Genomic DNA, 18,186 nt, shown 5'->3' on the forward strand with positions numbered 1-18,186 from the left:
TGTCAATGATTTGGATAATGGATTGATGGTTTTGTTGCAAAGTTTGTAGATGATATGAAGATAGGTGGAGGGGTCGGTAGAGCTGAGGAATTGCGATTGCAATAGGACTTAGACAAATTGGAAGAATGGGCAAAAATGTGGCAGATGGAAGACAGTATTGGGAAATGTATGATCATGCATTTTGGTAAAAAGGAAGACAGTATTGGGAAATGTATGATCATGCATTTTGGTAAAAAGGAACAACAGTTTGGACAATTACCCAAATGGGAGAAAGTTCAAACATCAGAGGTGCAGATGGACGTAGGAGTCCTCGTGCAACACTCCCAGAAGGTTAATTTACAGGTTGAGTCTGTGGTAAAGAAGGCAAATGCAATGTTGGCGTTCATTTCAAGGGGAATAGAATACAAAAGCAAGGAGATAATGCTGAGGTTTTATAAGACACTAGTCAACCACCACTTCAACTACTGTCAAAAGTTTAGGGCCCCATATCTAGAAAGGATATGTTGTCATTAGAGAGAGTCCAGAGGAGATTCATGAAGATGATTTCAGAAATGAAGAGGTTAGCATATGAGGAGCATTTGGCAGCTTAGGGCCTGTTCTTACTGGAATTTAGAAGAATGCGTGGAGATCTCATTAAAACCTACTGAATGATGAAAGGACTAGATAGGGTGGATGTGGAAAGGATGTTTCCTATGGTGGGGTATCCAGAACTAGAGGGCACAGCCTCAGAATTGAGGGGCAGCCATTTAGAACAGAGGTGAGGAGCAATTGTTTTAGCCTGAGAGTAGTAAATCTGTGGAATGCTCTGTCACAGACTGCTGTGGATGCCAAGTCTCTGGGTATATTGATAATTTCCTGGTTGTCAGGACATCAAAGGATATGGCAAAAAGCAGGTGTATGGGGTTGAGTGGGATCCGGGATCAGCCATGATGGAATGGCAGAACTGACTCGATGGGCTGAGTGGCTTAATTCTGCTCCTATGTCTTATGGTCTTATGGACAATTGACATCCCAGGTCAAGATGCTTCATCAGGATAGGAAAGAAAGAGGGAGGAAAGCATTATAACATGGTGGTGGGAAGGGGTGGAGTAGGATCTGGTAAGTGATAGGTGGATCTAGCTATGGGAGGATGATTGGCTGATGAGGGAGGAAGGAGAGTGAGAATCATGTCAGAGGCTAGGAGGTGATAAATGGAAATGACAAAAGGCTGAAGATGATGGCATCTTATAGGACAGGAAGGCGGAGGGTTGAATAAAGGAGGGGAGGGGAACTATTGGAAAGAGTGTATGAGTGATGGGTAGATGGAGTTGGAGAGGGGAAATACATACCATAAGTTTGTTTATATAATGGAAAATTGAAAATATTTGGATTGGTTAACTAGAATGGACTGGTGGACTCCAGTTTGCAAAACAAGTAAGACTTGCAGTTCTATCTCCCTATCAAAGTTCCAAAGCACTTACAGATAATTAAACAGTTCAAAGTCTTGTTGTAATAGAACAAATATAGCGTGGTATACATCAAAAATTTAAACCAATATATAAACAAAATTCACTATGTAAATCGATAGAAATTTCACTACTTTGTTTTACCTTTCTGACTTTCAAGATTAGGTTGGGTTCTGTCCTGGAATTGAGAGGAGCAAGCTATTTTCTGTTTTACACGACGGTCAAAGGGAATACTCTAGTAATCCAATTTAATCCCGCGGATTCTATTATTTTCTCCAAATGGGCTGCACCAAAATATCTAGGATCTGTCAGGATGCAGGAATGCCTTTGGTCGGTAAGAATAGCCCTCAGTGGGAGGGATACGCGGAAGCTCTATTGTCTGTGCAGTTGTCACCCAGGAGGGAGCCTGCGAAGGTGACAGAGAGAGGAGCTGCTTTGCCTTGGGTTTGCAGACAGCTGCAGAGGGAACAATCTCCCGTAACTGTATTCATTATTTTAAAAATAACATCGTAAGTTCGATAAAAGGGCGAAAACAAAGACATGTTTTACTTTTTTTCTTTCAGCCTGACCAGAGAGGTTAATTTTGCTCGGATTTTCTCCTGAGAGTGACCTGTGAACTGTTGGCCATGGGAAGATTGGACAATCTTGGCTTGCTGACTCTCGCCTTCAACTACAACCTCACGGTAGTCGGTGAGTGAGACATTACCGGTGGATTGAAGATACGTTGTCCTGTTTTAAGATCTAACTGCATAACAGATTTAATTGTGGAAGGTACCAGAGGGGCGTTGATGCGACTCTTTTTCATTCATAAGGTAGTGAGGGGATGGAACTCACTGCCTCTAGAGGGTGACGCTGTCAGAGGCTTTCATTAACTTTAAAAGGGAGCTGGAGAAGTGCCTGAAGAGTGGTGGTGGAGACCCAGGAGGCGACAGAAAGTTCAATATTTTTGCCGATACAGACACGATAGACGGGAAAGTCTCCATCTGTGCTCTAAAAAGTATAGCGCTCCGTACAGATAAACTGTCGCAATGATTACTTTTGTTTAGTTTCTTCAGTAATGGATCTAGTGATCAACACACCCTCACGGCTGTTAGCGTGGATGATATTACTATGAAGTGCATCGTTTTAGTAAAATCTTTCCTACTTCTACAGTACCTCACAGAGCAAGTCGGGCGGCGTCGATGGAAAGAGAAAAGTCTTTCAAAGTGATATATTCTTGATGTGGTAATTTGTCCTTTTGATTCTATTGCGCTAAATACGAGTGGCGAGGTGAAGATTCATTTCTAGGTAAGGCGTCAGTTCTCCTCACTAGCCTGCCGGTCACCCTTGGGCAAGGTGTGGCACCTGCTCAGCCCCACCCCACCCCCACCCCCTTCAGGATCACTTGAAGCCATGAGAACAGGTGGTGGATGGTCGTACGAGCAGCTGGTGCATATCAAGTCCTGGTTATGCGACCACTGACGCCAGGCAGACAATCTCTGAAGAGTATCGATAATGGCTGGGGTCACCCGTCTTGTAAAGAAAAAGGCAATGACAAACCACATTTACCTGGAACAATCAGGGGCATGGGACCATGATTGCTAGCCATAAGACATGGCGCATAGTGATGATGATGATGTGCTAAACAAATAAGAAGCCATATATTCAGGAAGTGTCAAAATTAATGAAGTTTTTTTGCTTGCAAATTTATTGTTAATATATGTTTATAATCTATTATCTTCCTCTCCCCAATTGCTTTTAGCCCTCAATTTGAATGCATGATTATTGGTTTCCTCTCTTGGTAAATCTCATTATATAATTGTAGAAAGGAGATTAATGCTGCTTGCTCTTTTTATGTCAAGTTGAGATCAAATGGCTTCCCAATTTCAATCCACTGCATGCAGATTTAAACTTGTTGTTGGAAAATGGAGCTAAGGAAAACACCGAACACTGTTAGTTAACTGAGAAAGCTTTTTAATTTAAAATATAACCTGGACCATAACACCATGAGATGGAAGAGCAGAATTAGGCCATTGAGTCTGTTCCACCATTCAAGCAGGAGAGATTTATTTTCTCTCTCAACCCTATTCTGCCTTCTCCCTGTAAATTTTGACACTCTTACTAATCAAGAATCTATTAACCTCTGCTTTAAATATACCAAATGACTTGGTCTCCACAGATGTCTGTGGCAATGAATTCCACAAATTCACCACACTCACGCTAAAGAAATTCCTCCTTATCTCTGTTCTAAAGGGATGTCCTTGAATTCTGTGGATGTGCCCCATGGTCCTAAACTCCCCTGCTACTGGAAACATCTCCACAATATTTGTTAGGTTTCAATGAGAATCACCTCCACACCCCCCATCCCCCAACCCCCCCCCCCCCCCATTCATTCTTCTAAACTCCAGTGAGAACAGGCTCAGAGCCACTAAATACTCCTTTACATTAACCTTCCATTCCCAGAGTCATACTATTGAACCTCTTCTGGACCCTCCCCAATTCCATCACATCCTTTCTTAGATAAGGGGTCCAAAACTGCTCACAGTACTCTGAATGAAGTTTGACCAATGCCTTATAAAACCTCAGCAGTACATTCTTGACTTTATGTTCTATTCCTCTTGAAATAAATGCAAACAGAGAGTCCTGCACTAGCACTCCCAGGTCCCCCTGCACTTTTGAGATCTCAGTTTGGTGCCATTTAGAAAATAGGCTACACCTTTATTCCTCATGCCAAAGTGCTTGACTATTCACTTCCATTCATTGTATTCCATCTGCCAATTTTTTGCCTATACTCCTAATCTATTCAAGTCCTTCTGCAGACTCCCAGCTTTCCCAGCACTACCTGCCCCTCCACCTACCTTTGTATTGTCCACAAATGTCGCCACAGGGCTTTCAATTCCATCATCCAGATTATTGACATATAACATGAAATGAAGCAGTCCAAACACTTACCCTTGCAAAATAGCACTATTCGTCAGCAGCCAACCAGACAAGGCCCCCTTTATTCCCACTTTTTGCCTCTTGCCAGTCAGCCAATCCTGAAGAAGGGTCTCGGCATGAAACGTCAACTGTTTATTCATTCCTTTAGATACTACCTAAGCTGCTGAGTTCTTCCAGCATTTTGTATGGAACTCACACCATCTTTGCACCACCTCTTGTCCTCTTGACCTCACTTACCACCTCATTAGCTTCTGCATTCAACACATCATTCTCTGCAACCGTCGCCATCTTAATGGGATCCTACCACCAAACTCATCTTTATTTCCTCTCTACAGTTTCTGCAGAGATCATTCCATCCATGGTTCCCTTGTTCATTCATCCGTCATCATTAATCTCCCTCCCTCCTGGCGCATAACCCAGCAAGCAACTGGATTGCTACACCTGTTCATTCACCTCCTTCCTGACCTCCATTCAGGCCACCAAACATCCTTCCAAGAGAGGCAACACTTCAGCTGCAGATCTGTTGGGGTTGTGTACTGTATCTGGTGCTCCTGATGCGGCCACCTCTGCAATGGTAAAACCTGACGTAAATTGGGGACTGCTTTGACGAGCACCTCTACTCCATCTGCTGAGAGTGGAATTTCCCAGTGGCTAACCATTTTAATTCATATTCCCATTCCCATTCCAACATGTCAGTCCATGGCCTCCTCTTTTGCCAAGATGAGGCCACTCTCAGGATGAGGAGCAACACCTCATATTCCATCTGGGTAGCTTCCAACCTGATGCCACGAACATCGATTTCTCCTTCAAGTAAAAACTTCCTTTCCCCTTCCCTTGTCTTCTATTCAGGCCTCTTACCTCTTCTCCTCACTTGCTTATCACCTCCTTCTTCCCCTTGTTTCATGGTCCATTCTCCTCTCCTATCAGAATCCTTCTTCTCCAGCGTTTTACCTTTCCTGCTCACCTGGCTTCACCTATCATCTTTGAGCTAGTCCTTCTTCCCTTTCCCCACTCTTTTATACTGGCATCTTTTTCCTTCCTTTCCAGTCCTGAAGAAGGGTCTCAGCCTGAAACATTGAATTTTTATTCATTTCCATAGATGCTATCTGATTTGCTGAGTTCCTTCAGCAATTTTGTCTGTTCTTCTATCCATTCTAGTATCTTTCCTGTAATACCATGAGTTCTTATCTTGTTTAGCAGCCTCATGTGTGGCACCTTATCGAAGACCGGCTGAAAATCCAAGCAAACAGCATCCGTTGACTCTCCCTTGTCCATCATAACTGTTATTTCCTCAAGGAATTCCAACAATTTTTTCAGGCAAGATTTCCTCTTAAGGAAAATATGTTGACTTTGGCCTACTTTACCATGTGCCTCCAAGTTCCCTGAATCCTCATCCGTAATAATGAGCTTCTTCATAAGTACTGAAGTGATTATGACATGATTGAATTCATACGGCAATTTGAGAGGGAGAAGCATAACTCACATGTATCTGTATCACACTAGGATAGAAGGAATTACAGAGACATGAGAGAGGAGCCTGCCCAGGTGGATTGGAGGAGGATACTGGCAGGGATGACAGCAGAGCAGGGATGGCTGAAGTTTCTGGGAATATTTCACAAGGCGCAGGATAGGAAGAAGTTCTCAAATGGCAGGGGTAGGCAACATGGCTGACAAAGGAAGTTAAGAACTGCATGAAAGCCAAGGAAAGGGCATATAATGTAGCAAAAGTGAGTGAGAAGTTGGGTGATTGGGGAGCTTTTAAAATCCAACAAAAGGCAACTAAAAAAGCTATAAGAAGGGAAAAGATGAACTATGAGTGCAACTAGCCAATAATATAAAGCAGGATACCAAAAGTTTTTTTTCAGTTCTCTGAAGAATTGATATTGGACCACTGGAAAATGATGCTGGTGAGGTAGTAATAGGGGACAAAGAAATGGCAGATGAACTTAATGGGTACTTTCCTTCAGTCTTCATTGTGGAAGACACTGGCAGTGTGCCAGAGGTCCGTGAGTGCCAGGAGCAGGAGTGAGTGCCATTGCCATCACAAAGGAAAATGTGCTAAGCAAACTCAAAGGTCTTAAGGTGGATAAGTCACCTGGACCAGATGGACTACATCCTGGAGCCCTGAGAGAGGTTGAGGAAGAGATAACAGATGCATTGGTCATGATCTTTCAAGAATCGTTTGATTCTGGCATGGTCCTGGAGGACTGGAAGAATGCAAATGTCACTACACTCCTTATGAAGGGAGGAAGGCAAAAGAAAAGAAATTATGGGCCAGTGGTTGGGAAGGTGTAGGAGTCTATTACTGAGGATGAGGTTTCAGGTACATGGAGAATAATGATAAAATAATTCAAAGTCAGGGAAATCTTGCCTGACAAATCTGTTAGAGTATTCTGAGGAAGTAACAAGAAGGGTGGACAAAGGAGAGGCATTGGATGTCATTTACTTGGATTTTCAGAAGGTGTTTGATAAGGTGCCACACATGAGGCTGCTTAACAAGATAAAATCCTATGGCGTTACAGCAAAGAAAGTGGCATGGATAGCGGAATGGCTGACAGGCAGGAGGCTGCGAGTGGGCATAAAGGGGGCCTTTTCTGGTTGGCTCACGGTGACTAGTGATGTTCCTCAGGAGTCAGTATTGGGACCAATGTTTTTCACATTGTTTATCAGTTATTTAAATATTGGAACCGTCGGCTTTGTGGCAAAGTTTGTGAATGATACGAAGATAGGTAGAGGGGTAGGTAGTGCTGAGGAAGCAATGTGATTGCAGCAGGACTTAGATAAATTGAAAGAATGGGCAAAAAAGTGGCAGATGGAATACAGTGTTGGAAAATGTATGATAATTCATTTTTGCAAAAGCAACAATAGTGTGGACTATTATCTTAATGGGGAGAAGGTTCAAATATCAGAGGTGGAGAGGTACTTAGGAGTCCTCGTGTAAGACTTCCAGAAGGTTAACTTACAGGTTGAGTCTGTGGTAAAGAAGGCAAATGCAATGATGGCATTTATTTCAAGAGGAATAGAGTATAAAAGCAAGGAGATAATGCTAAGACACTAGTCAGGCCACACTTAAGAATATTGTCAACAGCTTTGGGCCTGATATCTCAGATAGGATGTGTTGTCATTGGGGAGAGTCCAGAGGAGGTTCACAAGGATGATTCCAGGAATGAAGGGGTTAATATATGAGGAGCATTTGGCAGATTTCAGCCAGTACTCACTGGAATTTAGAAGAATTCAGGGGGAGCTCATTGAAACCTACGAAATATTGAAAGGACTAGATAGAGAGGATGTAGAGAGGATGTTTCCTGTGTTGGGGATATCCAGAACTAGAGGGCACAGCCTCACAATTGAGGGACAACCCTTTAGAACAGAGGTAAGGAGGAATTATTTTAGCCTGAGAGTAGTAAATCTGCGGTGGAGGCCAAGTCCATGCGTGTATTTAAGGCAAAAGTTGATTCTTTCCTGACTGGTCAGAGCATCAAAGGATATGGTGAAAAAGCAGGTGTATGGGGGTTGACTGGGATCTGGGATCTTATGACTTTGAGTCTGGCCAACTGACCTGTAACTTCATGTATTTTGCTTCACTCTCTTGAAGATTTGAGCGGCATCTGCAATTTTCCATTCCTCCACTACCATTCCAGAATATAGCTTCTTGAAAGATCAAATATTAGTGCCTCCATAATCTCTTCAGCTACCTTCTTCAGAACTCTGGGGTGTGGTCCAGGTGATTTATCTTACTTTGACTTTCCATCTTCCCATGCACTTTCTCCTCAGTAATAGTAACAACACTCACTTCTGCTCCCTGATACTTGTGAATTTCTGGCATACTAATTGTGAAGACTGATGCAAAACACTGATTGGGTTCACCTGGAATTCCTTTGTTCCCCTTTGCTACCTCTCTAACATAATTTTCAAGCAGTTTGTTATCTACTGTTGCTACTCGCTTTTTTTCTCTTTATGTATTTGAAAAAATTGCTGATATCCTCTTTTGTATTGGCTAGCTTACCTTCATATTTCATCTTTTCTCTCCTTATTGCTTTTTTGCCTTCCTTGTTTTTAAAAGCTTTGCATTTCTCTAGCCTCACACTAATTTTTGTGAAATGTTATGCCCTTTCTTTTGCTTTAATGCTGTCTTTGACTTCCCTTGACTTAGCCATTAAAAATAACAGAAATGGCAATTAAAGTGACTGTTTCCTAGTGATCTCAAAATCTGTTGAGTGACCCAAACTCCCCAGACTACTGTAACCAGAGAATGTCTGCATTTGATAGCGAAAGCCTGGTTGGTTTGGTGCAATAGATTCAACAAGATGGAAAATTTGTAAGATGGATGTGAAAGTTCAAGAAGTGTTCAGCATTTTGTAGTTTCACTGATAACCAATCCACAGTTCTGCCGTTTAATAAATCACTAAATTTACCTTGAGGTAATGTCTGGGCATTTGTGAACAAGGTTCTAGGCTTCTTTCTCTGTCTCTTGTGTCCCACTTTTTCCAATGCATTTTTCTACTCTTTGCCAGATTACTTTCTTGCACCTTTGTATTCTGTGTCTGTGTACGGTGTTTGACTTTGTATAAGAAAAGCCCATGCCTTGCCTGAATTCCCAATCTCAATCAAATGCCCTTAATTTCAGATGGAGTCCAGACCTCAGTGCAACCATATGCTCCTCAACCCAGTTTTTAAAAAGTCCCTTTGAGGGAACAGAGACAAGACTCTGGGAGGGATAGAAAATTGGTAATATTCCATGCATTAAAAAGGGAACATGCGTTCAAGCCAGTTAAAATTAGAATGTTATACAAACTCACATGTTTTCATTAATTATCATAATTAAAGCTTTCCTAGCTTCAAGTAATAAATTACCTTTTTTTAAACTAATGCTGTCACCCGTAAGTAAAAACATTAGCAACAAAACAACACTAACTGCGGTATCATAATTTGACAACATTATGGCCAGACAGAACACAGATGGCTGAGAAATTCCCCTATCAGGCACACTGCTTTGTGAATTATACTTGATTTATGTCCATAATTTATGGATTACTTAATACTTTTTTTATGGAGTGACACCCTGCGATTACTGGGCAAATGTGTTGCCATTTCTAGTTGTCCTCTTTAGACTCTGCGTTCTGAGTAAGTTGAATTTATTTTCTATCCGTTGTTCCCTTTGCCATGGGGCATATGCTATGCCCCACTTCCAATTCTTTGGATGATGCTGCATCTCCAATATAAGTATATTTCATAAATGACAACTTCAAACTGAGAATACATAACCTCATTATCCATATATAAAAATGTAATCAGTTGTCTACATGAAATGGCAGATGCCACTTTATTGGCTCTTCACTCAGCCCTGGAACATCTGAACAATGAAGATAATCTTCATTGACTACAGCTCTGCATTCAACACTATCATCCCCTCAAAACTAAACAATAAAGCTCCAAGACCTAGGCTTCAATACACCTTTGTGCAACTGGATCCTCAATTTCCTCACTTGCCAACCCCAGCCAGATTAGATTGGCAACATCTCCTCAGCATCAGTACAGGTGTACGCCAAGGCTGTGAGCCTAGCCCCTTGCTCTGCTCGCTTTATACTTGTGACTGTGAGGCTAAGTATTTAAGTTTGGTGATGATACCAATGTTGGCTGAATCAAAGGTGGCGTCAAATCAGCATTTAGGAGGGAAATTGAAAATCTGGCTGAACGGTGCCACAGTAACAACCTCTCACTCAACATTAGCAAAATCAACGAGCTGATTATGGACTGCAGGAAGAGGAAACCAAAGGTCCATGAACCAGTTCTCATCAGGGATCACAGGGTGAAGAGGGTCAGCAAATTTAAATTCCTCTGCATTATTATTTCAGAGGGTCACTCCTGGGTCCAGCAGGTAAGTGACAACGCCTCTACTATCTTAGAAGTTTACAAAAATTTGACATGTCATCTAAAACTTTGACCAACTTCTGTAGATGTGCGGTGGAGAGTATATTGACTGCTTGCATCTTGGCCTGGTTTGGGAACACCAGTGTCCTTAAGTTCTGGATTCAGCCCAGTCCATCACAGGTAAAGCCCTTCCTACTATTGTGCTATATGTACAAGGAGCACTGTAACAGGAAAGCAGCATCCGTTATCGAGGAATCCCTCCCCCACCCCTATCCAGACCGTGCTCTCTTCTCGCTGCTGCCATCAGGAAGGAAGTACAGGAGCCTCAAGTCCCATATCATCAGGTTCAGAAGCAGTTGTTACCCCTCAATCATCAGACTTTTGAACCAGATGGAATAACTTCACTCACCCCGGCACTGAACTGATTTCACAACCTATGGACTCACTTTTAAAGACTCTACAGCTCATGTCCTTGATATTTGTCACTTATTTATCTATCTATTTATTTATTTATTGTTTCTTTTTAGCATTTGTTTTGATGTAATTTGCATTTCGGTTTTTTGTCTGCATTTGTTGTGTATAGTTTTTAATTGATACCATTGTGTTTCTTTGTATTTACTGTGAATGCCTGCAAGAAAATGAATCTCAGGGTAGTATACAGTATATACATATACGGTATGCACCCTGATAATAGATTTACGTTGAGCTTGTATACTTCATGTTGCCAGGATACTAAATTAATTAAAGAAACTTGAATTCCTGATGGTATTTTTTAAATAAAGCTCCCAATAGCTCAGCCTGTGAAATGTGATTCATTGTGTAAAATTGAGGTGCACATCTGGGAAGAAGTCAGTCATAATTTCTATAATTAGCTAACGTTAGGAAACTATAAGCAACAATAATAGCTGAGAATGCAACAAAATGTAAGGTGGCACGGTAGTGTGGTGGTTAACACATCAATCAGCTATCACGGTTCAATTCCCCCCACTGCCTGTAGGGAATTTGTATTTTCTCCATGTGAATGCATGGGTTTCCTCCAGATGCTCCAGTTTTTCCCACTTTCTAAAGATGTCTGGTTGGGGTTAGTGAGCTGTGGCATGTTATGTTGGTGCTGGAAGCGTTGGCAACACGTGTAGGCTTCCCAGAACAAACCTCACTGATTTGATTTGACACAAGCAACATGTTTTACTGTATGTTTTAATGAATGTGTGACAAATAAAGCTAATTTTAAAGAAATACTTGTATCTCCCTAATGAGCAAAATCCCAGATAATATACCGAGCCAAATCTAAGGATGGTGATGGAGGGAAGTGGCATGGCTGCAAGCAAAATGCGTCCATTTTTAATTCATTCATGGGACCTCTGCATTTATTATCCACGTCTAATTAAGACTTTATCACAGTAGATCTGTAGTTACATCAAATCCAGGCCAGGTAAATTACTGAACTGGCAATTGCTCACAGGGGAGAAGAATTGAAGACTCCAGAATGAGAAATACTAACAACTGCAAATAACATAAATCTGACAAAGTGTCTCACAATCCAAACTGTTAACCCTGTTTCTCTTTCCACAGATGCTGCCTGCCATGCTGCATGTTTTTGACATTTTCTTCCTGTTTTTTTGAATTCATCTGATAAAAAGGTCTTTTATATTTTTATGATCTTGTAATATTTCAGTTTTGTTAATCCATGAAGAACCAGTTTAGAAATACCTAGCAAGAAAAAAAATGAAACCAGATGACAGACTGTCTTAAGTTTACTTTGTCATCAGTATTACCTCTTCTTACACTTGAGCAATTTGCTGTAAGATTTGCCTTTGTACTTTTCTGAAGAAGTGGTCATGTACACCAACTTGACCTTATTTGTGTTTGGTAATTGCAGTTAATCAGGGTTCCATTCCTCATTTGTACCAAACAGTCCTTGACAGTAAATACAGAATAAAGAAAGGATGAATCAACCTTGGCTAAACCAGCAGCCACTTTGTAAATTCACATGTTAACTACATCTGTTCAGGAGTATGCATCTTTCAGTGATGAGTAGGGATAGGAATTACTGGCTAGATGAAGAAACCTTGGAGCTAATTTCCAATTCTGCTTAACTTCTCACAAAATTTCAAAATCGAGGATTTCTGAGAATGCGTGTATTTTCAAGAATGTTCCCAGATATCGGGAGTACTTTTGACATTTGTAATATTAAGTGGGGGTGGGAGTTGGTGATGGGGTGGCGGGAGGCTTATGCTTAGCAGCTGAATACTATTTTATACTGTTTGTTTAAATATTCATGCTATTTCTTGCTTTCAGGCTTTTATTTTGTGCTTCAGAAACAACAACATCTTTATTAAGTCACCAGACAAGCTGTCCCTTCCAAAAGCCAACAGGTTGACTGGTTTGCTGGATCAGAGAAATCTGGACCTAGACAACATTTCTAATATTGTGAACAAGATTTTGCTTTTTAACCCAGATTCTCTTCTTCGCTCATTTTTGAATGGGTTAAAAAGCAAAATATTCAGCATTCATCCTGCTGCACACCTATTTAATTTTTGGTGCGATGCACATTTGGGGGTTGTTCTGTGTCATGGTAGGACATATTAACATATTTAAATAGGGATTCTTCAATATGACTGGAAATGAACTCTTTCCTTGTGATGGAAAACTTGGCAATGAAATAGAGGAAAGGATGCTGGGTCCACAAGATAACTGGACCAATTTTTATGCCTTAAGGACAAGGATGGAATATTAAAATATGTCCCAAACATGAAATCTTCAGCTCTGTCAAAGATTGATCACTAGCCTCTCCACACCCCCTTAGTCACAATCACTCTATAACACTGAGTGTTAATGTGCACCCAGTTGTGACCACATTTACCTGCCTGTTAGGTGGAAGGTAAAGCTATAATATATTAATCAGGCCTCACTATGGTTGCAGGCCACTGAACATAGAACATACATTACAGTACAGGGCCTTCAGCCAACCTTTTACCCTACTCTAAGGTGAATCTAATACTTCCTTCCATTTTTCCTTCATCTGTGTGCCTATCTAAGCATCTCTTGAACTTCCTTAATGTCTCCACCTCTACAACTATCCCTGGCAGGGCATTTCACACATTTACCACTCTCTGACATCCTCCCCCCCCCCCCCCCATACTTCCCTCCAATAATCTTAAAATATGTTGCTTTGTATTGGCCATTTCTGCGCTATAATTGCCTCTTATCATCCTACATATGTTTATCAATTCACCCCTCATTCTCCTTTGTTCCAAAGAGAAAATCCCAGTGCACTCAACCCATCCTCATAGGACATGCTCTCTCATCCAGGCAGCATCCCGGTCAATCTCCTCTGCAACCTCTGTTAAGCTTCCACATCCTTCCTATATTCAGGCGTCCAGAAATGAACACAATGTTCCAAATGTGGTCTAACTAGAGATTTATGGAGCTGCAACATGACCTCACCACCCTTGAACTTAGTCCCCCGACTAATAAAGGCCAACACACCATAACAACCTTATTAACTTTTAGGGATGCGGACCCTAAGATCCTTCTCTTCCTCCATACTGCTAAAAATCCTGCCCTCTACTCTGCCTTCAAAATCAACCTTCCAAAAGTGTATTGCTTCACACTTTTCTGGATAGAACTCCATCTGCCACTCTTGTGACAAGTTGCCCACAAAAATAACAGTGGCTCCAATAAGTTGTTCATTATCTGTGAAACCTTCCATGAAAGTTTATATCCCAGCTTAATCTTGTATCAGTCCTAACTTGTTATATTCCAAAACTTCATTTATTCTCATTGCTCAGTTTTCATGTGGCTCCTAATCAATAACAGAGAGCATTTTTCTAACACATTCCATTTTGTCTGTTGCACTTTGAAAGTGATTATTAATTGGCCCCATTATCAGGGTGGTGGAGTGGAAATATGTCTCTGCCAATGGAAGAGTAAGGCGCTCCTTCCCTCCACTAGCCCACAGGTCACCCTTGGGCAAGGTCTAGCAGCTGCTTAGCATCTTGATCAGGGTCTCATGAAACCATGGGAGCAGGTGGTGGATGGTCGGATGAGCAGCTGGTGCACATCACAACTCCTGGTTATGCAACCACGGACGCCAGGCAGGCAATCTCTGAAGAGTATTGATAATGGCTGGGGTCATCTGTCTTGTCAGGACACTGCCCCGGGATGGGCAATGGCAAACCAGTTCCGTAGAAAAATTTGCCAGGCACAATCACGTTCAAAGACCATGATTGCCTCCACCATAGCACATGGCACATGATGACAATTATCATGGCCTAGCCTAGCCTAAAAATTACATGGTCCTGGAAAGGTATTATATATTCAGGCCAACAAGCTTTCCTTTTCAGCCCCAATTCTTGTAAGTTCTGTGGTTCTGTAAAACCCCAGGAATTATGCATTCAACATCAGGCTAGATGCTGAAAGACTGTTTCCCCCATTTGCTTGCCTTCATAGAGGGTTCAAAGGAATGCAAGTGAGTGTAAGGTCTGGCTCCGAGCACTGGTTTAGGGGAGTGGTTGCACAGAGTAGGGGCATCAACTGGGGCTCTGCACTTTGAGGTTTAGGCCAACGCATTGGGATTTGGGATTTGCAAGTGGAGGACCAGGATAAGGCTCTGGAAGTGTGGAACAGCGTGATCAAAGAAGATAGAGGGTGTGCCTGAATATCTGTGCAGTTGAGCAAATGGGTGGGGGAGTAGGAGTCAGGTTGACCATTGTAGGCCATGGGGGGCGGGGGGGGGGGGGGCCTAGGATATCAATAGAACCTTCCTGAGCCATGTTTCCAGCACCAGACTCCAATCTCTGCACAAGAATATCCCCTTTAACTAATATGAAGCATGTTCCAGGGGCCAGAGGTGTGGATCATATTCCAGATGTGTGGTGTTTGCAACAGAATACCACGGCATAGTGTTGGGGCTTCTACGTATTGTATGCATTGAAGACAGGAAGGGAGAAGTAGATTCCTCGCAGGTCCCTGATTTTCCTTTATGCTAATATTTTATTGAAACTGAATTGAGTAGCCATTTTAGATAATTCTAGGCCCATGATTTTTGCCCAATTTTTTAACTAGGGAATAAATCTCTTGAATCTCATGAAGTAGAAATATTACTGATTATAATATATTCGTGTCTAGTGCCGTTATTTTCATTGCCAAGTGTCAAGATTACTTCCCTAAAATATTTACTTCTAAATGTAAAATGCTCTCTATATTAACAGTGCTCTGCATGTCAGAATGCAATATTTGTACTCTCCTTTTTTTTTTCAGGGAAGATCTGGATTACAGTGATCGTGTTGCTTCGCCTGCTTGTAATCATTGGGATTGGCTACCCTCTGTACCAGGACGAGCAGACAAAATTTACATGCGATTCCATGCAGCCAGGGTGCTCCAATGTGTGCTATGATGCCTTCTCCCCCATATCTCACTGCAGATTTTGGTTTGTACAGGCCATTGTGCTCTGTTTGCCTTTAGTGATCTTCATTATTTACGTCACTCACAGGCTGCCCCTGCAAAATGTAAAACACCCTTGCCGGCATCCTCAAAACCTGGCAGAGACCTCATTGATCAGAAAGGTGCCAGTGGGACGAGCTTCTTTAATACACAGAGGCTGTGAGACAAATCCTGGTTCAGAGGATGGCTGTGGTGAACCCCAGGTAGTGAGTGATGATCTCAGAATAGGGCAAAGAATTCATAATTTTTGTGAGGCATATGTGCTTCAATTACTTCTAAGAACTTTATTGGAAGCAGGATTTGGAGTCGGCCAATATTACTTGTTCGGATTTTTTGTCCCAAATAAGTTTGTTTGCTCCAGTTATCCTTGTGCCAATATAGTGACATGTTACCCATCCAGACCTACTGAGAAAACTCTGCTGGCTAACTTTATGTTTGGAGTTACTGGGCTCTCGTTTTTGCTGAACTTTGTAGATTTAATTTATGTCACTAAGCAGGGCGGGAAGCAAAGCAAGAAGAGGAAGTTGCTGATGACGAACATTTATCAGGAAGAGCCCTATCATGACATCCCAGTTGACACCCGTGTGCTTCCTGAACACCAAGCGCTCCAAGAGTATGGTGTGCACGTGCGGGAGAGGCGTGAAAGTGGAGCAAGTGCTGCCAGTGAAGCATCTGCCAAACCAGGGCAGGAGAAGGGGGACTTTAAGCAGGCAGAGGTACTGTTGGAGAACGTGGCCCTCTCCAACACCAACAGCAACAACACGCATTTCACCATGACTGCGCCATCTCCAGCCTCCACAGGAAGAACGGCTGACAACGATGCCGAGAAGCCAGCCCTGTGCATGAGCGTGCCAGGAACTGCCGCTCATTCATTCAAGAGATGCGGAGGGGAGCTGCCAGATCAGCAGGGCTCCAGGTTACGCCAGCACGCAGTGCAGAGGTCTGCCGGATCTCCAGCGAGCAACAGCCAATTGATAGAGGAGTACAGGCTGGTCCATATGCGGATTACAGACAACAAGGATGGTAGGAGAAAGAAATCTGAATGGGTTTAAAGGAGAAGTCAAAAATCCTCGGCGAGAACGATTAACCTTTGCTGAAGTGCTTCTAGCATTTGGGATATTGTTAGGCATGTTTGGAAGCAGTGGTGTGCAGTGACAGTAGTTCGGCTTGGTTGAGTGAAAACTGATCTAAAGAGTTATTATGCCAAGAAAGCAGCAGATGGTGCTGTATGTATAGTAATGGCTAGTGAAACCCGGCCAGCGCAGTAGACTCAGTTTGGAAGTCTCCTTTGAATGGCTTGATGGTTATCTGCTTGAACTTGTTCTTATACAGTGGAACACAAAGATCACCTTAAAGTGCTTTTGAACACCAGCAAAAATTTATAACTTGTATTAAATCCTGGATGTCTTACAAATAAATTTGGTTGTTTCTAATTTTGGCATTAAACTCCAAAAAACCTGGAGGATTTTATAGTGCACCTTTCATAGACTCAGGACATCCTGATATGCTGCATAGTCATTGATGTAGACTCCAAATTTTACTTGCTGTTCTAGTGTAGGAACCATGGTATACTCCCACAAAAAAATCAAACAAAACTGCAAATCTAAAAATGCTTTTCTCTCTCTGCAGATGCTGCCTGACCTGCTGAGGTTTCCAGCATTTTCTGCTTTCATTTCAAGCTCCAAAATCACATGAATCATCGAATCATGCACCGTGAAAACAGGCCATTTGGCCCAACTTGTCCATGCTGACCACTTGGGCACTCGTCTGCATTATCCCTATCACCTAGCACTTGGTCCATAGTCCTCTGTGCTTAACTAGACACTGTCAGTGATCCAGCTTCAGCCAGTCTCTCAGGCATTGCCTCCTGGATAGTTATCACTCTCTAGGTGAAGAAGGTCCCCTACATATTCCCCCTGAATCTCTTTTTCCCAAAAGTAAATCTATTTCCAGTTTTATCTACCTTTGATATGGGAAAAAAGTTTCCTATAGCTTACACTTATAATTTTATGTCCCCTGTTACGCTTCTCTGCTTCAGAAAAAAAAACTCTAGCTTCTCCAGTCTCTCCTCATAACTGAGTTGCTTCATCCCAGTCAACATCCTGGTGGATCTCCTCTTCATCCTCTTCAGCGCTATCACATCTTTCTCATACCTTGGTGACCAGAACTGCATGTACGACTTGAGCTGAGGTCCAACCAAGGTCTTATAAAGCTGGAGAATAACCTCTGTATTCAGTGTCCTGACTACTGACGGCCAGTACCTCTCTGCTTCCAAAGTTGTTTACTTACATTCTTTACCAAAGTCGTAGCTCCCCCTCAGAATTACGTAGAAATCAGTTTAGATTTTTCTTGTCAAATCATTGGAGTGGGACTTCTCATTAACAAGTTAAATGACCAGCCTAAATTACTGATAACAATGGACAATAAATTTCTTACTTCCTGAAACACACACAAAATGCTGGTGGAACGCAGCAGGCCAGGCAGCACCTATAGGGAGAAGCGCTGTT

The 18,186-nt window shown here is 42.2% G+C and overlaps 1 protein-coding gene across 1 annotated transcript; it reads left to right on the plus strand.

The window, feature by feature from the left end:
- The first annotated feature begins 1,844 nt into the window (after positions 1–1,844).
- gjd4 (gap junction protein delta 4) lies at positions 1,845–17,366 on the plus strand. The gene is made up of 3 exons (XM_073054831.1): positions 1,845–1,921; positions 2,008–2,134; positions 15,497–17,366. Exons 2-3 carry the CDS (start codon positions 2,071–2,073, stop codon positions 16,729–16,731), a joined length of 1,299 nt encoding a protein of 432 aa, XP_072910932.1. The 5' UTR covers positions 1,845–1,921; positions 2,008–2,070; the 3' UTR covers positions 16,732–17,366.
- The last annotated feature ends 820 nt before the right edge of the window (positions 17,367–18,186 follow it).

This window comes from Hemitrygon akajei, chromosome 8 (genome assembly GCF_048418815.1).
Source record: "Hemitrygon akajei chromosome 8, sHemAka1.3, whole genome shotgun sequence".
NCBI classification, from domain to species: Eukaryota; Metazoa; Chordata; class Chondrichthyes; order Myliobatiformes; family Dasyatidae; genus Hemitrygon; species Hemitrygon akajei.